Below are 25480 nucleotides of genomic sequence, written 5' to 3' on the forward strand. Positions count from 1 at the left end.
CTCAACACATATATATAGATGTATGCTATCCCATTGCATTTCATGCATGTCTTTCATAACCATCACCTCTCATGTCATGCATCTTTACTCCAGTATTGTCCTCTAATTCAAGATTCAAGGCAAACTATTTTTGGTATCTGTATCAGTTTTGTTATAATTTAAGCACAATCAAATAGATCTTCTGTCAATTTCTCAAGTGGTTTAAGGCCCTTAATTAAATATTACTGTTGTTGCTGCTAGTCTGATCAGATGTGAGGGTGTCCGTCCCATCCATTAGATCCAGTTTGGGGTGTGTTTCCACAAATAATGCCTTCACCCAGTTACCATTCAGGTCAAATTAATCAATCAATCAATCAATCACGTCATTTGTATAGCGCACTACTCACCCGGGAGGGTCTCAAGGCGCTGGGGGAGGGGAAAGTTACAGCTTGAACAGCCAGGTCTTGAGCTACTTCCTGAAGGCCAGATGGTCTTGGGTTTGCTGAAGGTGAGTGGGGAGGCAGTTCCACGTCTTGGCTGCCAGGTAGGAGAAGGATCTTCCTCCGGCGGTGGCTCTGCGGATGCGTGGTACGGTGGCGAGTGCGTGGCCGGTCGATCGTAGCTGGCGGGTGGGCGTGTAGAAGGTCATGCGGTCGTTGAGGTACTTGGGGCCCAGGTCATTGAGAGCCTTGTGTGCGTGGGTGAGGAGTCTGAACGTGATTCTCTTGCTGACGGGGAGCCAGTGCAGGTCTCTCAGGTGTCCGGTGATGTGGCTGTGTCGGGGGATGGCGCGGATGAGTCGGGCGGAGGCGTTCTGGATGTGTTGGAGTCTTTTTTGAAGTTTCGCTGTGGTTCCGGAGTAGAGGGTGTTCCCGTAGTCCAGTCGGCTGGTGACGAGTGCCTGGGTGACTGTCTTCCTGGTTTCCGTGGGGATCCATCTAAAGATCTTGCGGAGCATACGCAGGGTGTTGTAGCACGAGGATGAGACAGCGTTGACTTGTCTGGTCATTGACAGGGAGGAGTCCAGTATGAAGCCCAGGTTGCGTGCGTGGTCCGTCGGTTTGGGAGCAGTGCCCAGGGCAGGGAGCCACCAGGAGTCCTCCCAGGCGGAGGGTGATGATCCCAGGATGAGGACTTCCGTCTTGTCCGAGTTCAGTTTAAGGCGGCTGTTCCTCATCCAGTCAGCGACGTTTTTCACCCCTTCATGTAGGTTGGCTCTGGCGGTGGTGGGGTCGCTGGTGAGGGAGAGGATGAGCTGGGTGTCATCGGCGTAGGAGATGATGTTGAGGTTGTGCTGGCGTTCGATGGCTGCGAGGGGGCTCATGTAGACGTTGAAGAGGGTTGGGCTGAGTGAAGATCCTTGTGGTACACCGCAGATGACTTCGGTGGCCTCGGATCTGAACGGAGGGAGGCGGACTCTAAGTTCTTCCGGTGAGGAACGAGATGATCCATTCCAGCGCTTTTTCTCGAATTCCGATGTTGCTTAGGCGTTTCACTAGAGTTCGGTGTAAGACTGTGTCGAATAGTGTGTCGAGTGGTGTATTTGAGCCAGATAGTCTCAGACCCCCCTTATCCAAGGGAATTTCAGCACAACCCAAAGAACCAAATAATTTGTAAGGCTCTCAAAATATATTTAATTGTAGAGGACACATTGTGTTGAGTAATGTATACCAGCACCTTGGGAGGAACATCAACTTCACCAGTGCTATCTGTCCAATCATGGACAAGGGACAAGTCCTCCTGAATGCCACAGAGCCTACATGTCCTGAGATCACCCTCCGCATATGTAAGTCATATTCTGTGTTAGAATCAACCATCAACGGATGCTCAACTATCTTAAGTGTCCAGACTTCCATCAGATGTTCACCTCTGGAAGACGCTCATGATCAGTCTCTCTCAAGCTCCACGAAGGGTCTAATAGCGGTTTATTGCTATTTACTTTCAGTCCTTATGTATCTCAAGACAAAGAATATGAGGGGTGGAAGGTAGCATGGGATGAATAGGATTAAGGGTGCGTTTTTAGATTGGGGGGGAGTGCTGGGTACGTTTTACAGCAAGGGCTATAGTAACAGAGGTTGTGCAAGTGCTGTAGGTTAGAGATTTGGGAATGGTAACTCTTTATACATTGTCTTTCATCGTGGTGGTTACGCTCTGATGTAGTATTCCTGGAGATTACAGAAGGTATTGCACAAGGTATTGCATGAAGATGTCACTTAACAATTTTTTGATATCACATAGTCAGGTCTTTAAATCTGTGCTTGGTGTATGGAGATATGTTCAACCTGTGGATAACTTACATTGTTCCTCATTCTTTCTTTAATTTTTTCTTCTGTCTTTAGATAAACGACGCGATCGCCAATCTGCCTGTTACACTGAACAATGGACAGATACAAGTGGTACAAAGTGGGGGTGCGGCCCTTCTGCAGACAGATTTCGGGCTCCAGGTGTCCTATGAGTGGAACTGGTATTTAATGATAACCATTCCAAGCAGCTACTTTGGAGGCACTTGTGGCCTCTGTGGGAACTTCAACCAGATCCCTGGGGATGATAAGCAGTCTCCGGATGGCACCACAGTCGCATCCATTATAGACTGGGCCAAGAGCTGGCAAGTCCCAGATCGAGACCCCTTCTGTTTCCATGAGTGTAAAGGGAAATGCCCGACCTGCGATGACAGCAAGAGGACGCTGTATGGAAGCGAGCAATTCTGCGGTATCATCAGCAAGATCACTGATGGTGCTTTCCGCGAGTGCCATGCCAAGGTCAAGTATGACAGCTTCTTCGATGGCTGTCTCTATGATGTCTGCATCAATGGAGGTGCCAAGCAGTTCTTATGCCAAGCCCTCAATGTGTACGCAACCACCTGCAGGAAAGAAGGGATTATAATCTATGACTGGAGAACCCCAGCTGGATGTCGTAAGTAACAACATCTTTTGTTATATGTCACACTTGAGAAAGGGCGAAATAAATTGTTGTTAACAATTAGAAGCGTTGGGTAAGTTCACAAAATCACAATTCAAAGGAGCTTCATAACAACCTGCCTAGTGAATAGTAATTAGGCATGTTGCCATTTGTTATCTCCTGTCAATGGCTGCAAACACAGGGATGACGGCCTGCAAGGGATGGCAGGCCACCATCCCTTCAATTCTCAAACAGGAAAGTTTCCGTTTTTAAAGCAGCCTGTGTTACTTGAAGGATAATCAGGGTTGCTTTGAAAAATAAAAGATTCCCTTCAGGGAAAGAATGCAGAGTCTTATGCTAGACCACTTCCGACTCCTCAGGAGGCAGTGCCCCTTCCCTTTGTGAATCAGCTAACCCCTTCTCACAAAAGGGAGCAGTAACTGGTCAGTGGTTTTTAGGTTTGCCTACACAGCGCTGTGCTGTTTGTTAAACCTCTTGTATTCAATATATCTTCAAAGAGGACCCTATTGGTTCCTGGGCCAAAGTACTGTGTTAATGCGCTTTTGTGCAGAACTTTTTTGCGGCTTTATTTTCCCTGGCTTTATTAAACCGTATTGCACATGTTGTGGCCTTTTTTCTTGCAGCCCTGCTGTCGCCATTTCTTTAATTCTCCTATCCATTTCATTTCTTTAGGCTTTTAACTTCTTTTGTCTTATAACTTTCACAGCTTGCGCATTTTCAAGTGAAACCCTGTCGCTCATCACTGCAGTCTCCATTTGTTTCATTCTCCCATATGTACTTATTACTGCTTTTACCTTTCACAGCTTGCTTAATTCCCTGGAAACCGTGTCGCCCATCACTTAGCTCTCCATTTCTTTCATTTTGTTATTACAAGCACTTATAAATGGCAGGAGCGCTGCACAAACAGTAATGCAGTAAATACTTTAATTTCGAAATTCCCAAACAGAAGAAAATAAAGTATACTGTTTAACGCAACAGAACCCCACCGTGAAGCACATCAATACTTAAATTTCACTGGCTACCTTTGGCACTTATCTTACACGTTCACCATTTAGCTAACTTTGCCAGACTGCATACATTTAAAGCGTGCTTTTTTACTTCTACAGCAATTATTTACATATTAGCTTATCGGGTGAGCACACATTTACTTACTCAGCCAACATGCATTTGTTCGCACGCTGGCATCGTAGTATTCGAAATTCATCTTTGCATGCCTTTGACTTCATAGTCCTTAAAACTCATTTTTGTGTCCCTTTTGCACGTGGAGTTGACACATTTATAATTCATTTATTTATTTTCTGTGCACATACATACCTGTTTTGAAGGTGGACCTACGAGCATCTTAAACATTTTAAATAAGAGGAAATGCAATTTTTTAACAAATGGAAGAGCAGGGCCATACATATCCTAAAAGCTATCGCCTAGAGTGCATGGTTGCATGTCCAACGCAGATGACGTTAAAACTAGTACCAATACTTCGAAATGTGTCTTTGTGTAATGTAACTGGGGCTCATGTAAGAGCACTCCTTTACCATCGGTGCAGTCCACGCTGTATAAAAATGCAAATACACCAAACTAAAAACGTGTGGCATGTGGCCTTTACTCGCGTGTCTTTTTGAGAACCGTGCTTCTAATGTTTATGCTTGTATTCGCTCTTGGGGGTCTGACTCGTTTCAAATAAAAAGGGAGTTGTTTAAAGCATGCTACCAATGTGCATACATTTGTTAGGAAACCACACACATGATTCATTTGTTTTCTGTTAGCATATATTTGAAGCGTGCATTATAATGTTCTTATTTATAAGGATCAACATCACACATACATTGAAGGATAGTGCTTACATTTAGTAAAGGTTGCACGTTTGTGCACTTCCCTATGGGCAATGTAGCGCTCTAGTTTTATTTAGACTGCACGATGGACTTGAAGGTATTGGTGCACTTTATTTGAGCACCAGTTACATTACACAATGACACATGAATTTTAAAGACAGACCACCCTTCTGGGAATAGTAGTAAACTGCGGCTGTTTTGCAACCGCAATTGCAGTCGCAAATCAGTCTTAGGGCTCTGACTCACTATTAGGAAGGGACCCCCTTGGAATGCCCCTTCCTAATAAAGAGATCCTAATTCTATTTAGCGAGTGGCAAAAAAAATTCGACTTGCTTAATGGGGATAGTACATGACCCATTTCTATTTTACATGCACAAACGGGTCACACAGCTGTTCACGCGCATGCAAAATAGGGTCGTACATCTGGCCCATTGTGCTTACAAACCCACACATTTTCCAAAATACCTTCATACATCTAGTTCCTAGTTGCCAAAACGTCTTCAACGGGGTATTAAGAAAACAGGTAGAGGCCAATTGTTGAGAGACATCACCAAGTTCTTTGTGAGTGGCTGCTTATTAAATTGTAAGGTAATATGGATGGAACAATCTCCCAGGTGAGGCAAAAGGCTAAGCATGGCAACCTAAATTTGTTTCTACCAACTTAGGCTCTGCCTTGTTCACTTTCCAAGTCAGTCAGTGGCTTTGCATGGAATTACGCAAGGCCAATATGTAAAACTGTGGGCGACCTGCATGTCTTCATCTGGATTACAAAGTAATCTGATCACCAGAAACCAAACATACAAATTAAACAATGCAGAGGAGAGGGATGAACTGCATAGATATGAGGCAATAGAGTCAAAGGCCACTGTTCAGTGAATGGCAACTATGTCAAATGCTGCTTGGAAAATGAAAATGGTCCAAAAGGTTGAAAATGATGAGTTTGCTTCTGTCTATCCCTCTCCTCTGTCTTGAGGTCCTTCAAGACTTAGGCTCGTACCTAATAGGGCTGGTTCTGATAGTCATTCAGAAAGCTGTATCAGTGATTAGCTTTCTGAAGTTCTTTGGTGGTTCAAAGTTTCAAAGATTTAGATGCAGCTGTAAGGAGGAAGATCGGTCGGTTACCAGAAGTTGTTTGACCCAGATCAAGCATCATCTTTTTCATTTTTTTTAGCAAGAGAAAATATGAGTATGAGTATATAAACTTTAAAAATGAAGGAAAACTCAGGCTACTGATTCTTAAAGAAGGCTGATGAACTAGTCACTGGTGTGATGAAATAAAAACACTACTTTTTTCATGTAGTTGTGGAATCACAGAGAAAAACCTTTTTTTCATTAAGTAAATGACACGGAGTGGGTTAATCTGCCACAGTACTGAGTTTTAAATATTGTAATGCCAAAATATTGTATCCAGAATATCAACTATCACAGTATCACGGAGGTAAATTAGATATGTATTCACTGAGAAAAACAGAGGATAATGTAACATTATAGTTACGTGAATTGGACATAGACAACATTAACTTTCTTATATTTTGAAATAAATCACAGAAATTCACCAGTTATAGTTAGCAGAGCTAACTTTAATTTGTGCCCCCACAGCGCAGTGCTTATGACCTTTATGTTACATCATTTATGACATGTTCTTTGACATTATTTACTACATCACCAGTGCCATCTTAAGTAACATTAGGGATAATATAGCTAAGGACATCATCCAAGCTTCGTTTGTACACATGTTTCTCTATAAATTAGTATGACATTAGAGCCTTGAAAGTAAGTCAAGAAGCAAAAAGCACATAAGAACATGGGGCATTGTTAATGCCATCATAGATACAACTACCTGAGGTGTAGAAAGCATGAGTTATGTGCAACATTGAGCCTATTCCATACACTTGACTGGTAGACAATTTCACATTAACAGTAAAGCACAGGTATATATTGAACCGTCATAGCATACGACATTCAATATGTATACAACTGTTCTAAGAAAGTCATCCACCTAAAAGTACTGAATGTCTGCTTCAAATAAGTAATAAGTTCTTCCAATTATCCCCCCAAACGTCGCTAAACACAAAGACAGGGTTGAAATCCGGTCATGCAGAAGGTATGTTATATACATATGCAGCTGAAAGTAGCATTTTTAACTTTGTAACGTTAAATCTGACTCTACAATGACAGAGGATTTTACCTTACAATTCCAAAGACACCACACATGATCTGGGCACCTGCTCCCATTTGGAATTAGAGCTTATTAAGTGTGATAAGGTAACTCTTATGTTAACTTAAGGGAGAGTTAGACCCTGCAGTAGTGAAAAACAAATTTAAGAGTTTTTCACTACCTAAAGGTATGTGTGCAACATTTAACTACAGTGCACTCTGCCCTCTTGGCTGTCCAGGGCATACCCTAAGGGTGACTTTCTTCTATTGAAAAAAAAGTTTACGTTTGGGCGTGCCAAAAGGTTTTTTTCCAAGGTCGAAATAGCAGTTTAAAACTGCACACACAGGCTCCAGTGGCAGATCTGAAACATGTTTAAAGGCTACTTAATTGGGTGGAATTATCAGTGTTACAAGCTCTCTACTTGCATTTAATTTACAGGCCCTGGGGACATGTAGTACCACAATGTTAGGTACTTATAAGTAAATTAAATGTCCTAATTGGGTGTAAACCACTGTTGCCATTAGAGGAGGGAGCACAAACATGTTAGCACTGGTCTGCAGTTGTGCACATAGTCCTAAGGCCAAAAAAATGAGATCATGAGGCTGCCCATCAGAAAATGTATATTATTCAAAACCCTGGTTCTGATGCATAGGGCAGTGTATTTAGCTGGTCTGGATTATCTGATGAAGTAATGTGCTCAGTAGCGTCCTTCTAGAATGATGCCTTTCTCCTCAGCCTTTCTTCTATTGATTCCTGGCTTCAGACAGGCCCACAGGGGAAGGAAAGTCTTTTCCTTTCTGACAGCTAAAGCCTGGAACAAACTCTTATGCAATTTATATCAGATTCCCCTCGCGACTGCATTCCGTAGGACATTGAAATCCTGGCCTTCCCTGTGTGACTGTGAGGTGTGTGTTAGCTGGTCTGTTTGCCCTTTAGCGCAGGGACACTCCTTGGAGTAGATGTGTGCCTTATATGTCTCTTCATTCTATAATTCAAATGTAAAGGACTCAATGCCAATGCAATCACGCCTTCCTAGGGTCCAACTTTGAAAACTTTGAAAATTACCACTGTTTTTCTGACTTCGATGTTGAGAGCCTCAAACTTTCTGTCTGATTTGAGACTTCTACTTAAGACCTATGATTCAGCTAGCCATCATTGATGGGCCCCTAATGGGGGTCTGAGTGAGGACTTTTCACTAGAAAAAAAGACTACATTTGAAAGTAAACTTTCCATTGGGACAAAACTGCTCCCTGGCTCTGACCTGCACTCCAGTGCGGTCTGCCTTATCTTTTGATTTTGACCCGGTCTACCGTGACGAGATGCCTGCAGCTGATGCTTTGCACTTTTTGGCACTAGAACCATTTAAAACTTAAAAACATTATGTCTCTTCTTTCCCATCTCAGATTTTCTTTGTTTTGGTGTCTATTTGCTAATTAAGATTTACTCTAGAGTGGGAGTTATATTGTTGTGTATTTTCTACCTTTCGCTGTTTTGGTACATTCATACTATGTTAAGCCTGTCTGCATAGTACAAGATCTACCAAGGGTGCTGCTCAATTTTAAGGTATTCAAGACCTAGCTGGAGCTAGTAAGTACTAGTTTCATCATTGCTTGAAGAGTTTGGAATTTAACTAATAATCCACTTTCTCACAAGACACAAAACAAAATACAGAAATTATAAAAAGTATGAATTCCTAATTGCTTCAACTGAAAACACCAAAATAAATTGGACTGTATGCCAGTGGCGATTGGTCATCTTTGAGAGTTGTGGGGCTTGCTACTTGCTCCAGATTTTAACCAGTGACTGGAACGAGAGGACCTGGCTTCTAGGGTGGCTCTTTGGGGCTACTCTCCTTGAGACAATTTTGAAACCAATCGGGTCAAATAGTGCATTTTAAATCACAGTTTTCACTTAAATTTGCTAAAAAGTGATACGCTCTAAAAGGCTACTCATTAAATACTTAGGCACTTTCAGTTCTCATTAAACCTGAAAAAACCCAAGGAATCGATTCTATTTCTTTTAAAATGTTGCTGGGTGGGCCATCCCCTCACCATATGCCAATAATGATCTCCAACATACTCGGGTCAACAATTTGTCATACCCAGTGCAGTGCAAATACTATGTGGCTTATTTACAGGTCCCTTGTGCCACCAGTCCATCACTTTTTGTGAAGCACCTGAAGCGAATTTTGCTACCCTATATTTACAATGACAAGAAAAGCCACCCTGCTTGGCTTTTGCTGTCCTTGAAAATATCGCCTATTAACACATAGCACTTTGCGTGAAAGGGGTGTTCCATGGGTGTGGTTGGAAGGAACACCTTCCTGCACATAAACAACAGTCCCCGTGATGCATGCATCCTTGCACCATGGTGCAAGGGTACCTGCGTTGGCCCTTGGCAGCAAATTGTGCACCAGCGCAGGCGAGAGCAAAGGGATCAGTCATATCCCTGTGCTTTGAAAGTGCCTTAGCCAAGGGGCTTGCAGTGCCACTCTATGGCACTTTATTGTAAATGAGGCCCCAAGTGTCCCCCCCATGTTGGCGTATATGCTGATGTTCTGTTCAGCAACAAGCAGCACTGGCTTTATTTTTACCCCATTCTCTTCAACTAGGAACACAAGCTGGACCAGTTTAGGGGGGCAGGTGGACAGTGTAGTGCTCATGCTTTAAATACCCGGGACTACCTCTACTAATTACAGTCCTGTCTGTTATCAGAAGGGAGCCAATGAAGTACTGAATTCTGAGTTACACCATCCGGGACCTTTGTGCTTGATAGCAGGTTCAAGCAACTTTATGCGCATGTGCTAGCTACCAGACAGACTTCACTGCCTCAGAGTGTCTGCTCCTCACTCGCAGAGAGGGTCAGCATTTTGTCTGCTATACAAATAGTAAATAATTGTTTATTATTCAGTATTAGTATATTAGAAAATGGACAGAGAATAAGGAGAGGGGATCCCCACTAATCATATGAGTATGTCGTCCATGGTGCATGCTATGCATGTGTTAGCAAATAAAGCCATACCTAATGGCTTTGCCAATGCTTAATTTGAATGTGTTTGAGGCCTTTAACTTTTACATTTTCAGTCTCTAGGTTATAAGGTGGTAGGTACATTAAGGTCTGTATTTTTAACGAGAATGAAGCATTGGTTTATTCAACCTAACTTAAAGTGTTTGTACATTTGTATGTATTGTTTCATGCTTTACAAACAACCATGCTGAATATAGAGTTCTTACTGTGGGTAGAGAAAGTCAGCTAGGAAGCATATGAGAAGAGATATGATATTCTTTAGGAAGGATTTGAGCAGGTATGTGTGGATTCCATTATCTTTTGTCTAGTGGTGGTTGAAATGTTTTGGGACAACAGGAACACAAGAGGAAATTAGATGATGGGTGTTTCCATCAATGAAACCATCTTTATTTTGTTGCCAGGTGAGTGATATAAGATTTTTGTTGTCAGTGGTTTACTTGTCAGGGCTGTTATCGGCACATTGAAACATTTGAAAGAGGACCCAATTATTGAATTCATCAGTTTGCATTCAAGTGACTCTTTGAGTGACTCCCCACCCCCCTTCACCTTCCTATTTTTCTTTTGTGGTAAAGTGGAAGACTCTTTATCCGAGTGGCTGATTAAGGTCAAATAGTGGTATGGAGGATGATGAGAACCAAGATTCTCTGAGTTAAATAGCTCCAGGGTTGGACTGGGGAAGAAAATGGACCTGTGCAACCAAATAAAAGGGCCCCTATTATGGAATTAGATAACTAAAAAAAGTGACTTTCATTTGCAAATAAGGATTAGGATATGGGAGACTGCATGTAGTGACGTAGCTAGACCTTTTGCCACCCATGGTGGTCCGTGCGGTTTCTGCCCGCAATGGCATTTAAGAGCGAAGAGCGGGGTGGCGAATAGAGACACGACCAGGATAAAAATGCCTCTGCTCCATTTAATTTGCTACACCACCGACTGCATGCATTAGGGGCTGCTGTAGCAATGTTTACGATAAAAAGGAAATCAATAACCAGCACACCCAATCATAAAACTGTCCCACAGAAAGCTAAAACATCAGTCCATTCACTGACCAAATCAGTACAGTCCTTCAGGCCCTGTCAGATTGCTGGACTCTGTCCAACTCACAATCATGGCAGAGGGCAAATAGGAAAATGGCATTAGAGACTGAAAAACCTGCAGTTCAGGATGGCAACTTTGGTACAATGTGAATGAGACTGGTCACTGCGCTTAGAGGAAGAGTTTCTTTTTAGGTGGCTTGGGAAGATTATACTTTGATCCTGATTTAGCTCTTGGCAGATGGGTTACTCCGGCACAACAGTGATGGATATCCCATCCACAGAAATATAAACCCCATGATATTCTATGGGACGTATATTTCGGCAAAAGGGATATCTGTCCCTGTTGTGAGTAACCTGTCCTCCAAAATCTAAATCAGGCCCTTTGTGTTTAGGACATTGAGCTCCAGGCGATTATGGATATGTTTCGGGATATGTGATCATGGAGCATTTTGGTATGTCAGTGAATTGCAGATAAAACTTGTTGAACAATAGTCTGATGTTTTAGGGTTTTTACACAAGTTATACTCCTCAGTAGTGTGTTGAGAGATGTCTTGGGACGAGAATGCTTGTAGGAGGGACAGATGGGGAGTATGGCTTGCAGTTTTCATATTGTTTCCTGTGTTTGGCAGTGGCTAGGACATTTGGATTCTGGTCAGTAGTGAGTGTGAAGCAAGTAATCACAAGTCTCATGTGAATCATGCCTATTAAAATCCTTATGTGGACATTTAGTTTGTGTGTTGCTGTTTTGGTTTAGCTTGATTGGACCAGCATGTGGTTAGGAGGGGAAGACTATCATGTGGGCTGTAGGTTTTATCATAAACAGTATTTTGTTTTGTGTAAGTGTAGGAGTAGGTTTGTTCAAGGATATTTTGTACTATGTTTAATTCCTTAAGGGGCGTCTGGATGATCATTGGGAGTTTGGGTCACTGAAGGAGGATAAACTATTGTAGTTATAGTCAGTAGAGGCGGTCTACATAGTATAAGTTTCAATTTCACCAGCCACAATGAAGTAAGCCCCAGTGATTACACGTTGAAATACACTGAGGTAACAATACATTTGCATGTGAATTTACTGTTAATGTGGTAAATCAACTTAATTGTCATCCAATTATGAGTGAAATCACTTGAACTAAGGAATTACTGTGTGGGCCCAATTAATTGAGTTATAAAACCACAGTTGTATGACGTTACAACGCATGCTATTACCCCTCATGCTGTTACAACGCGTACCTTTACCCTGACTTGCTGTCGGGGTGCGCTTGAAGTTGGAATAGTATAATTTACTATTTCAACTCCAGTGTGTGCAACAGTTGGGAAGGTGTTAGAGTTAAATCCAACACTTTCTACCTGCTGCAACAAGCCTTTCGCGTTGTAACGGCATTTGGTGTAATGACATGCGTTGTAACACATCCGTTGTAAAGGCTGTTTTCCTAAAACCACACAAACCTCTCATTTCCATGGATCTTAATGCATGCATTTACCACATGCTCCACATGCCGGATATACTGGCCAGAAAAAACATGTATGGTTTTCCCATCCAACGTGTAATCAGGGCCAAGAAGAATAAAATATAGGCCCAGATTTACAAAGGTTTGGTGTCAAATGTATGTTACTATTTTAATGCACCCCTGATGCAAAATCTTTTTCTGTATTTAAGAAGCAATGGTAATGGATATTTACGTTGCTCCATGAAAAATAAATTATGCAACATATTGTGCTGCCTTTCTGGATGGTATTCTATACGTATTCCCAGTCATCTACTCATGGACTTTGACGCAAACCCATATCTATACAGACTTGTAGGATGTTACTGGTGAGATATCTCAAGGTTGATTTGATGCTCAAACATAGGTACACCTCTTGATTGTATCAAATTCTGATTGCAATAAAACATAATGTTGATTGGATCAAGCGAGGGACGGAAAGGAAGGAATCTGCTGGGAGGAGGCCCTACAGAGAATACCATACAAATATTAGTTTCACTCCTTAACCACAACACTACCATTGACATGGCATCTTGCTTATATATATGTATGTGATTCAATCCCTGTAAAATAATTTAAGAATCTCAAATCCAAGAGTTCTTCTCAAGGGCAATGAAATATAAATGTTACCTTATTACACATAGTTGAATTAGTTCATTCCTGTGAAAATACAAAGGAGTGGGAATCGTGATATTTACCACTTTCTCAATATGTAGAACACATTGTATTACTTCCTTCGTTGAGCAATCAGATACAGCCATACCTACCCATGAATCAACTCTACCCAATATCACAGGGGAAGAGAAGGATTCCCCTTGTATCATGCCTGTTAGATCTGTGGGTCTCTAGTCGGCAGAGGTAGGTACCACTGTCCAAATAGGGACCCTTGCTTCTAGTCAGGATATGAAGGATACACTCTCTAGATAACCCCTTCTCACCCCCTTGGTAGCATGGCACGAGCAGTCAAGCTTATCAAAGGCAATGTGTAAAGTATTTGTACCAGCACTCACTGTAACACAATGAAAACACCACAAACTGACTCCAGAACAGTTTAGAAAAATAAAGGTATTTAATCTAAACTACACAAGACAAAAACAACACAAATCCAACATACACAGTTCTTAAGGTTGCGTTAAAATAATCCACAGTTGCGTCATGTTTTAGCCAACTGTACCTTTAGATGCAACAAAAAGTTCCAAGTGAAAGCTGCAGCATTGGAAAACAAGCAATGCGTCACTCCTGATACCCTGGGGAGGCGATGCGACAACCCAGCTGGACGCAGCAGGCATGTTGCGGTGACTCCGATCTGTATAGGGAGGGATGCAATACCTTGTATGGATTCCGGTGCACAGGTTTCGTAGGAAGCGTCTCGCAAAGGTACGATGTGACGATCTTCAGGAGGCGACGATCTCAGGTGCGGCGGCGATGCGGGGCGCAGCGTCAATCTTCTCCTCTCGCGGCCCCTCGATGTGATGGCTCTGCAACAACTCTCGCAGCGACGTGATGTGGTCCGCAAGCGGGTGGTGCGCCGATCTCACCCAGTGATGACAGGCTCTGCGACGATACTCGCAGCGAAGGTACTTTTCCCGCACCAGAGCGATGCGTTCCGCAAGCGAAGGATGCGTCGGTTGTTGCAGCGGCAACAGGCGCTGCAATGATCTCGTTCTTTGCCGCGGCGGGAATTTCCTCGCACTGATGGGGATGCGATCTGTAAGTGAGGGATGCATGAAAATTTGCAGAAATGATTTAGTATCTTCTTTTCCAGCTCCCCAAACATAGGTACAACTTCCAGAGGCACCACAACTGGCCCAAGCACTCTAAGAAGGACAGAACTCTCTCGATAGAGTTCAGGGAAGCTAGAGTGAAGTCCTTTTGTTCCTGAGACTTCTTAACAGCGAGCCAGCTCAACTCAGGCCCTTGGAGATCTCTTCAAGCAAGGGGACACAGCACAAACCAAAGTCCTTCCCCTCTCCTTGGCAGCAAAGCAACTGTAGGTCAGCCCACAAAACACACAGCAGAACAGTCCTTCTTCTTCAGTCTTTCAGCTTTCTCCTTGGCAGAGGTTCCTTCTTGATTCCAGGATGATCTAATTTTCTGCAGTCTGTACTTATACCCCTAAATGTCTTTATTCTCTTTGTGCATGAGGGCTCTGAGCCAGGTCTGAACCAGTTCTGGGTGTTACTTGAGCACTTTGTTTTCCTGGCTTCTCATTTCCTTTCAGAGAGAAGGGCAGGGTCGTCAGTCGCTCAGCAGGAGGTGGAGCCAGCATTATGGAAGGCAGGCACAGCCCTATTCAGGCCCAGGTGCTATCCCCTCCCACCGCTCTAGATGCAGATGGAGATATTCAGCCCAGGCTGGCCCACTCAGCCTATGGCAGCCACCCTGCCCCTGCCACTCACAAACCAGACAGTCATTTCAGAAACAGGCCAAGGCACACAGAAAGGTCAGACAAGAGAACAGCCACTTTCTAAAAGTGCTATTCTCAAACACAGGATTTAAAAACCACCTTTCCTAAAAGATGTGTTATTAAATTCTGAGTTCAGGGATACCAGACTTTTATGTCCTATCTTGCTCCTAAGGGAAGATATGTAGGTAACCACTGTAGCCAGCATTCCCCATGATAGCCATGGGCAAGATAGCCTTACAATAGTGACAAATTAAAATGGCTGTAATTCACTACCAGAACGTGTCACCTGCATTAGTACATGCTCTACCTTTCACATGCACTACACCCTGCCCAAGGGGGCACCTTGGGTCTTCCAAAGGGGTGACCAATGTGTACAGAGAGGGAAGGGTTAGACCTGGTCAGTGGGGACACCGACCAGGTTGACATGGCAGGTCACAGACTGCACACAGGCACTGCGGTGGCAGGCCTGAGACACCATATTAGGGCTACTCATGTGGGTGGCACAATCAGTGCTGTGGGTCCACTAGTAGCATTTGTATCACCAGCCATGGCACACTCAGTGCACTTTACTAGGAACTTCTTGGTGATACAAATATGCCAATCATGGATAACCAATTACAATAACAATTTGCACAGGGAGCACTTGAACTTTGGCACTGATCAGCAGTGGCAAAGTGCCCAAAGCATCTAAACCGGCAAAAACAAAATCCAACACAGCATAAAAAATACAGGAGTTAGAGGCAAAAAGACAGGGGAAACCACGCCAAAGATACCAGGTCTAACAATGCCCCCCTGTTAAATTGCAACATGAGACTGACAATGAGCATTTCTAATATGTTATCACTTCTTCTTGGATCCATGTAATGTTGTATCACTAACAAGCCTTCATCAGAAAGTTCTGTACTATTTATGAAGTTTCTGAATGGACAACCAATAGAGACTTTTCCTGCAAATTGAGTCTCATCCGAGACTCCTGTTCTGGGTTTTAACTTTTGAAGTACCTCGGTCTACTATAAAGAGAGATCACCCGATCCCTAAACACGGGACGCCGGGCATGCCCTACTCCTTAATCCAAAAAGGTGTAGCGACACCTTCTGAGTCAGGACCTCATTGGGGAACAACAATAGCATCAAATGAGATCTGCTAATCTACAAACAAGGTAAGCGCTTACTAGCACACAAGTCTTTAGGCCATTCACAAGATCAGCTGATCTCCAAACACAGTAAGCTCTCACATGCGCACAAGTCTTTAGGAAATTCACAGAATGGTGCAATACCATCCTTACCCCACCGCAGTCGGTACATACAGCTCCGGTTCCTCCCGCAGTTAAAGAATGATCTGCATCAAACTGACCACAGAGAAATCGTCTTATGCTTCCATCCGTTCCATCCTCCAATGAAAGGTTGGGTAGGGAGAAAGGAAGCAATAACACCAGAATTATGGGAATTTTAGTTTACGTTAACACACTAATTATTACTTAGTTTTCCGTGTGTTTCCATGGACTTACATGACAGCATTTATATCTGGAATCAAGACGCATAACATGGATATAGAATTGTGCCAAAATCCTGTGCCTCTCTGATGATGGTACAAAAAGGATAAAGGGCTTTAGCTGCAAAATTTGCAAAACCATAAGGCAGGAAAAGTTTGGTATCACATTTAAGTGCAAAAAAAACCCAGTCCGCACTAGAAATATCCCGAAACACATTCTATGTAGTGTTCTATTCCATATAGGCTCAGGTAATATCCTAACATTTCTCCTATATTCTTCCCTACATTACACACATAACGGTTCTTAGTCTTAGTGACTAACCTTTTACCTAAAAACGAAACTGAAAAAAGAACGCTGGATTTTTCCTGGTTAAAGCCTCATACATTATGCATGAGGATTCTTGGAAACTCAGCAGGACTACCATCTCATGTCTAATAACTATGTATAAAGTTTATTCCCAACGTCATCCTAAGTCCGATAAGTGGCACAGCAAGGTCAAACCCCTGGGGAGACCTTTGGATATATAAACATCACATCTTGCTGGGAAAAGGAGAGGAGATCAGGACTTCCCTGTTGACACACTGACATGAGACGCTGAGGTTCCTGCATGCAGATACTCCAGCTAGCAGTGGTGTAACATCCCTTGCGGGGTGTCTAACTCGAGGCCAAGACATGAAATCCTAAGTTTAAGACTTTCGGTATTCACAGAAGTCATTTAGTAGTCCTAAAGTTAGGACTTCTAACTTCTGTGAATACCGAAATGAGTAAGCGGCTTCTGTGAATACCAAAATGAGTAAGTGCCTTCTGTGAATACCAAAATGGTAGTAAGTTTAGGATTTTGTGTAATTGGGCTCTGTGTCCTCAGAGAGCCACTAGTGCACAGAGATTTAGCCAGGGTTGGATTGAGAGATAAGGGTGGCCATTATATTAAGAAGCAGCTCATGTTACTCAAACATGTTAAGTTTGAAACAGTTCCTGGTTGTAGGTTTCAGAACAGGCCAAGAGAAGGAGACGGAGTAGACCCTAATTCTGAAAAACACTGCAAATTGATCCAACCAACAGAATTGAAGAGTAGGAGCAACAGTCAAGGCTTGTAAGTTAGAAGAAATGGGTTCCAAAAGGTGGCCTACAATATGAGAGGATGCGGAGATGAGAAGAGCGAGATTGAGAGTGGCTAGATAATTGATGAAAGCTGATGCTATATTATTATTAGCATCCTCAAGGTGGCTATTGATATCACCCCGCAAAGTAAAATTGGCTGACCGCAGAATATGTGTAGCAAATAAGTCAGGAAGTGCTGAGAATCAATCACTATGGTACCCATGGGGATGGTATTTTCAGTGACAATACCTCCACCAATTCTTTGAGGTCTATTTCACCCCATCAGGGAGACGTTTAGCGGCAAGTGCTGAAATACTATCAGGTAGGGAACCTTCATGCAGCCAAATTTCTGTAAGACATACAGAATCGGGACTAACCGCACAAAGAAAATTAAATAAGTGCAGCTGGTCCTTAGGGAGAGATTGGCAATTTAGGCTGAAAGAAATACATTTTTGGGACATGAAAAGTTCAGCCTGGAGGCTTGAAAAAATGGCACGCTCAACATCCCTAACCTGCAGCCCAACTAAGGGTTAGCAACCGTGGAATAGGTGATAGGGGAGCAAATAAACTGCCAGAGTGCACATGAGGGCAGGAGGGTGTCAGGATCAAAAATCTAAAACCTAAAAATTAGCAATTTACTAAACCCACTTTAGTGATTAGTAATTTTCTACTGACTCGCAAAGTGGGTTTAGCAATGTATAAGGAATCGCTATTAGGAACTGGTGTCTTTCAGGCATCACTACCAAACAGGAATTCCTATCCATATGTATCAATAGTTTAAGACCTAACTAGCAGTCCAATAATTGAAACAATACATACACCCAAGTTGGAGTGGTAATCAATTTGCAGAAGGGAAAGGGCTTCCCTTACTTCTAGTGAAAAAGACAAAAAAAACACGTTTGTTTGGGAGTAGGCAGTGTTCCATGGGACCAGCTGCAAACTCTCAAACAAACAAAAAATAAAAGTCAGCTTATCTTTTTAAATGCAGCCTGGTTTTCTTCAGGGAAATAGGCTGCAATTTTTCACAGAAATGCTACTTTATTGACAGATAATCAGAGGCATGGTGGTCTACTAACTCCAGCGGGCTACCATCCGTGTAATGACCTCCATTCGTAGTGAGTTAAAATGTGCCCATTACCTCACTAATATACATGAGGTACGTCGGATTTAAACCAATTATTATGCAGAATTTTATGTACGGACCTATTAGTACATAGGCCAGTTCTTGAAATTCTTTACTAGTAACACATTTTGCAACAAATACATAGTACATCTAGCCCTTAGTTAGATCTATGTTCATTCAGCTAGTGTTGCATGTAATGGGAAGCATGGTACTGGAAACAGTGCACCACAAGGATTGCAATTGAAATAGCATCTATGAGGTGGATTATGCACCCAGTAGTGTGATGATCAGGGTGAAAGCCTAATTTGGGCAAATCCAAGATGTGAATGACAATGGTTTAAATCAGTAGCAAAATGAGCTAACCAAAAGCAACCACTAACTTAATGGAACAGGTTCAAACCTGTAGGTTTGTATATTTATTCAAAACCAAAGGTCTTGGAGATATCATAGGTGCAAAATGGTGTTCATGCTGTACAGCAGTCCAGCACCTTCAATCATTGATAAATGTCAAGTCACGTGCATTGGCACATGAGGCTGTCGCATCAATGCAGAAGCTTGTATTTATTAAATGTGCAAAGTTATCTCAGTATTTAATGAGGTTTCATAACCACTCAGATTCGTCAGTGACTATTGCTTTCCAGGCCCTTCTATTGTTAAATATTATATTAGTGTGAAATGTCATCACAAAGGCCTACTATTTGCATAGAAATTATATATGTTTTCTGATTATAGTGCAGTGTATTACATTTGTGCTGAACTAACATATATATGTTTCCATTCTAGCACTTCCCTGTGGCGAGAACAGTCACTATGAGGCCTGTGGGAACGCCTGTCCAGCCAGCTGCTCTGACAGAGTTGCCCCTGCCACCTGCATCAGACCCTGTGTTGAGACCTGCCAGTGTAATGATGGCTATGTTCTTAATGTCGAAAAATGTGTGCCAGTGGGAAGCTGCGGCTGCACTTCCAATGGCATCTACTACAAACCAAATGAGGAATTCTGGTATGATACCAACTGCCAAGTGCGCTGTAAGTGTGACCCAACCCTTGGCATGGTGGTCTGCAGGAATACCCAATGCAAAGTTACCGAAAAATGCATGCTGGTCAATGGAGTTCGAGGCTGCTTCCCAGTCAGCTACTCCACCTGCACCGGCAGTGGAGATCCTCACTACACCACCTTCGATGGATATAGATATGATTTCATGGGCACCTGTGTCTATCAGCTGGTTGGTCTCGTCTCCAAGGATCCCTCTTTCACTGCCTTCAGAGTCACAGTTGAGAATGACAACCGAGGAAGCAAGACTGTTTCATACACCAAAGTGGTGACACTGGAGGCCTACGGCATAAGCATAACCCTCAGCAGAGACTTTCCTTTCAAAGCCTTGGTATGTATATAACCTAATCAAAGAGTAACCAGGTAGGGGACTGCTAAGGCACTTGGGGGCAGATTTACAAGCCCTCTGCGCCACTTTTGCGTCATTTTTAACATGGGACAAATGACGCAAAAGTGGTGCAAGGGTCTTGTAAATCTGCCCCTAGGTGTCTGTGGATGCGATGCAACTTTATCCTGTCCAAATAGTAAAGCACTTATCACTCATATTCATCATGTGATAAATGAAAGAGTGGGAGCAAGCTACTTTAAATCTGTTTTGTATTACAGTCATCTACATCTACATTGAAGTCCTAAACAAATAAGGCCTTACTTTAAATGTACACCTAACAGCTGTACCCTTTAAGTTTTCAGTGAATAATGTTTTATTGTTTTTCTTTTAAGATATAAATGTTCTTTAGATGTAGACCTAACTATAAATAATGTTATACTTTTTAGTTTGTCAGTCATTTTCAAAGTGTTTTCCAAAGTAATGTGATTTCAATTGTTATGTACTATTCACATTAGTACTCTCCCATTGCAGGGTCAGTAAAAAAAGCATAATCTCTTAACATAGTACAGGAAAGCTTTTACTCTTACAATTACTGTTTTAGTAGTGTAAATAAATTATACATATTTTCCCAAGCTGCAAATTAGAGAGCATTAACAAATTGGGAGAGTGAGAAAAATTATATATATATGTATATATTTATGTGTGTGTGTGTATATATTATTATATACATATGTATATATTACCTAATAGTAGTCTCCAGTAGGTAGTTATAGTTACAAAGTTTCCATAGGAAAAGCATTTTTTGATTTACTTATAACTTTGGCATCGTTTAACGAATCTTAATGACATTTTTCAAAAAGTTGCTCTTTTTATGTCAGCTCCTACCCCAACTTTGGCAGAAAGGTAGAGCTTGGTTCAGAAAGCGACGTTTTTTTTTTAAATGGTGCAAATCCGTTGAGTAGTTTTTGAGAAATTAAAAAAATAAGAGTAACAAACCCAATTTCCCATAGGAAACTTTGTGCAAGGCTACAGCTGAAACTACTCAACAGAATTACCCCACATTTGGCACAAAGGTAGTGCGTGGATCACAAAGCGACCTTTTTTTTCAAATGGTGTAAATCCCGTTCAGTAGTTGCTGAGACATTAGAAAAATTAAAATTTCAATATCTGGGCGGAGCCTAAGTCCTGTGCACGTGCTTCATTGTGATAGGCTGCTAATACTCAAAACTAGGAAGTATTGGCAGCCATCTTGTGGCTCGGTAAAAGCAAGTCGCTAGAAAACAGATAAACAAAGGTAGAACAAAAGAGAAGGGGGCAGAGTAGAAACACCCTGACTGACTAGGCCTGGTCAGGGGGTCCCAGAAGGAGCCCCAAGGCCCCCCCAAAAAATTTACAAACAAAAAATAATCGAGGTAATTCACGCTGGGGTTGCGGGTTCCCGTGTTTTATTTTAATGAGACCCAGGGGTGGGTAGGTCCCGGGGGCATTTCTTAAACAATAATAGCAGTCTCGGGGTTTCACTCATGTTGAGAGGGGGTTTGCGCAGCCCCTCTCCTGGAGCTCTTCATCTGCCTATAACTTTGGCGTCATTTGACGATTCTTTACGAAATATTCCAAAAAGTTTCTCTTTTTTGCTCAGCTTCTATCTTGAAAATTTAGGGGTGACTGGTCAAGGGGGCGCTGAGAAAAAAAGGGGGGGTGAAAACGTGTTTTCTCAATGGATTTTCCATTGGAAACTTTAGACAAGGCTACAGGTCAAACTGCTGAACAAAATTACTCCAAAATTTGGCAGGGAGAAAGGTCTTGGTCCAGAATGCCGGTTTTGTTGAAATAGTGTAAATCCGTTCTGTAGTTTTTGGGATATTAAAGGGAAAACATATATATATATATCTGGTCGGTGCCTTACTCCCGAGCACGACCTTGCCTCTGATTGGCTGCTAACTCTTCAAAGCAGGTAGTGTCCTCTGAGTGGCTGCTAACAGTTGAAACCAGGAAGCCATCTTGTGCCTTGCATCGAGTGAAAATATAAAAGAAAGGTTCCGGGGTCAATTTAATATAGCGGAGCTCTGTGTAATGATGATTTGGAGGCAGTGAATGTTTAAGATTTACTAACAATAACGGAGCAGCAGGCAGCACGAATTCCACTGCAGGACACTAGTAGGAAGATAACCCTTTCACGCTCCTGGTGCCCAACATCACCACTTTAGAGGTATGCCTTTAGAACTAAGCCAGTCCGTCAGCTCGCAGCGGTCTACCTTTGTGAGCTAGTACGCTGCTGTGCCTGTACCTCTGCGAGATACTATGCTATTGTTCCTTTGGGAGCGGACAGCTCGTAGTTCTGCCTCTGTGAGTCGAGCGTATGGGCCGCAGTTATCACTCTGCGAACCTGGGTACAAACTGTTAATAAGTCTCACTATATGAGCATTGAAAAGCCATTTTGTGATTCAGTCCGTCAGCTGGCATTTGTCCAAGGCATTTCTGAAAACATACCAGAGCTCTGTCTGTGAGAGATACCCCTTTCACGCTGCCTCTCCCCACATCAGTAGGTAATGCACCCTCTTCTCACATCACTAGCATACCATCAACAACCTTCTTCCTCTGCGAATCACTGGTGGGCTTGCAGCTCTTCGGGTGTGACTTCTCGGGTCCGCACTTCAACGAGCCAGCCCGCCAGCTTGCAGGTCTCTGAGAACACATGCAGTGGAGGCATCGATGATGCAGGTCGGATACCCAACACTACTCTGACATCCCCCAGCAGCAGCTCCTTGTCCGCCATTCCTGCTCACCCCCTAAAAACAAATGTGACAGGAACGTTTTCAAATGTGGCGCCTAACAAATCGGCTGGTGTTGCAGTTTTAGTAAAAAAGATTCTTGTGCGGTTGGACAAATAAGAATCTTAGTCATGTATGGATTTACATATAAAACATTTTATTAAAACAAAAAAACAACAAATGAAACTATGTATGTAAACTATTTTATTAAAAGAAAACAACAACAAATCTAACTATGTACAGCCATGGCGACTCATCCCTCGACAATTTGTGAACCACAGCCTTCAAGACGAAAAGATAAATAAGATAGTGTGTTATGCGTCCAGCAAAGGAGAGAGGAAAAGTGAGATACAAGGAAGATAGAAAGAGAGAAATAGTATGAGAGAAAGGGAGAGAGAGAAAGAGTGAGAGAGAGGTAGAGAGAGAGCAAAAGAGAAGGAGAGAGAGGAAGACAGAAAGAAAGAGGAAGACAGAGAGGAAGACAAAGAAACAGTGGGAGAGAGAAAGAGAGATATACAAGAAAGAAAGAAACAGTGTGAGAGAAAAGAGAGAGAGAGTGGAAGCGAGAGAGAGAAGGATAGGAAGAGAGAGAGAAAGTGTGAAAGAGAAGAAGAGAGAATGAGTAATACAGTGTGAGAGAGAGGAAGAGAGAAAGAGCAACACAGAGGGAGAAAGACTGAGAGAGTGGAAGAGAGAGAGAGAAAGAGTGAGAGAGAAGAAGAGAGAATGATTAAGAAAGAAAGAAAGAAAGAGTGAGATACAAGGAAGAGAGAAAGAAACAGTGTGAGAGAGAGGAAAAGAGACAAACAGTGTGAGAGAGAGGAAGAGAGAGAAAGAGAGAAAGTGTGAGAGTGAGAGAGAAAGTAAGAGATGGATAGGGAGTGTTGACACTGGAGAAAATATTTGCAACTCACCTTTGTGCCAACTTGTGTGTCTCCAACCACGTGCCGGGACATACTGCACCCTCAAGTTTAGTTATCTGAAAGATGATATAGAATTAGTAATTGCCGACTATATACAACTGCACATACTCAATTCTCTGTTTAGGCTCTGCGCACACAGGCTGCTGCATCCCATCCACTTCCACTGTCCAGAGGTGTCTAAAAGCCACTGCGCACCCAGGGCTATATTATCAAGAACTGCGATAACATTACCGCAGCTTTAGCGGCAGGAAACTGCTGCAAAAGCGGTGTTAATGAGCTTGATAATATGCCCTTGTGAATTCCCATAGAAGTCCAGGTTTGATGTCCTTTACACTAGAACCTGGGCTTCTATGGGAATTCTCAAGGGCATATTATCAAGCCACTTATCGCCGCTTTAGCAACAGTTTCCTGCCGCTAAAACAGTGATAATGTTATAGCCGTTCTTGATATTATGGTCCCCAGTCTGCTGTAGCCCATACACTTGCACTGCCCAGAGGTGTATAACAGTCGCTGCACACCCAGGCTGCTGCACCCCATGCACTCCGACTATCCGGAGCTGACTGCCTGCCGCTGCGCATCGAGGCTGCTGCACCCAATCCACTCCCACTGGCTGGAGGTGATTGTCTGCTGCTACGCAAACAAGCCTCTCTGCTCACCTTCCGCCACCGGCATGTGTGGAAGAGAGTTGGCACGTGCCGAAGCAACCTCCTCAGCCGCTGCGTACACTTAGTCAACGGAGCTCACAATTCAAACTGAGTGCTAATTGCCAGGATGGACATGCAACATTGCAGGTTCTACATGTGTTCAGCTCTGGTGGTGTTGGGGGGGACGTCAATTTTTGAGTCAGAGCCAGTTAGATAAAAAGCAAGATAAGATTGTGCATCATGCATCCATCAAAAGAGAGAGGAAGAGAGAGAGAGAGAGAGAGAGAGAAAGAGAGAGAGAGCAACACTGGAAAAAATCTTCGCAGCTCACCTTTGTGTCACCGGTGTGTCTCCAACCATGTGCCGGGACATAGTGCACCCTCTAGCTCCCACATCTGAAAGATAGTACAGAATTAGTAATTGTAGGAAAGACCAGTATGCAGGAATGAAAAGACAGAGACAGTAATTCTCTTGATGTGGTTTAATCCTCAGAACATTTTTGTAAGCAGCAAGTATAAAGCAAGAATGACTGAACCCCCGTTAAATTCTACCTCCCAACCTTCTCACATTCAAAACATAACATTCCCAAAGCAACGTGAGGCAGCCATGAGCTGTGAGAGGAATGTCACACTCTTGTCTGCATGCTTCGAAGCTCCCTACACACCTTACCTCCTTAAAAAAACAGAGAAAGAAAAGTTTGTCAAAATTTGATGGTAAATTTAAAGGTACAAAGTATGAAAAAAGTAATACTCAACTACTTTGCTACAGATGTGGGACCGACTGACATTTTTCCGACTCTAAAAACTGTCCTGCTATTGGAAAACTTGTTTAAAATGCAAAAACAAAGGGTATATACACCTGAATCGCTGTGCAGCCTTTCTGCATCCAGGCTGCTGCATCCCATCCACTCCCGCCGCCCAGATGTATCTGCCCATCACTGTGCGCCCAGGCCTCACTGCTCACTTTATCGTGGTCACGGCACCCTGCACATCATGCAGCTTCATTCTGCAAGGTAATAGGTCTCGCATTGGGAACTGAGTCTTGATATCGCCATGGCAGAGGACATACTAGTGAACCCTATCATCATCGCAGGTTGTACACCCGCTCAGTGCTTGCGGTGCACTTAACTCAGTGAGAAGTGAGAGCACGCACTCTAAACTTTAAAATGGCTTAGAGTACGTTAAAGCACTTTATTAGATAAATATTT

General features: G+C 42.8%; 1 protein-coding gene across 1 annotated transcript in view; it reads left to right on the plus strand.

The window, feature by feature from the left end:
• Positions 1 to 25480, plus strand: part of LOC147701262 (IgGFc-binding protein-like) — a 402161-nt gene that overhangs the window by 244709 nt on the left and 131972 nt on the right. Inside the window, exons 12-13 of the mRNA XM_086929328.1 lie at positions 2319 to 2892; positions 19340 to 19938. Of these exons, the coding sequence (XP_086785454.1) occupies positions 2319 to 2892; positions 19340 to 19938 (1173 nt within the window). The remainder of the gene's footprint in view (positions 1 to 2318; positions 2893 to 19339; positions 19939 to 25480) is intronic.

The sequence above is a fragment of the Lissotriton vulgaris genome, chromosome 7 (genome assembly GCF_964263255.1).
Source record: "Lissotriton vulgaris chromosome 7, aLisVul1.2, whole genome shotgun sequence".
In the NCBI taxonomy this organism is placed as follows: Eukaryota; Metazoa; Chordata; class Amphibia; order Caudata; family Salamandridae; genus Lissotriton; species Lissotriton vulgaris.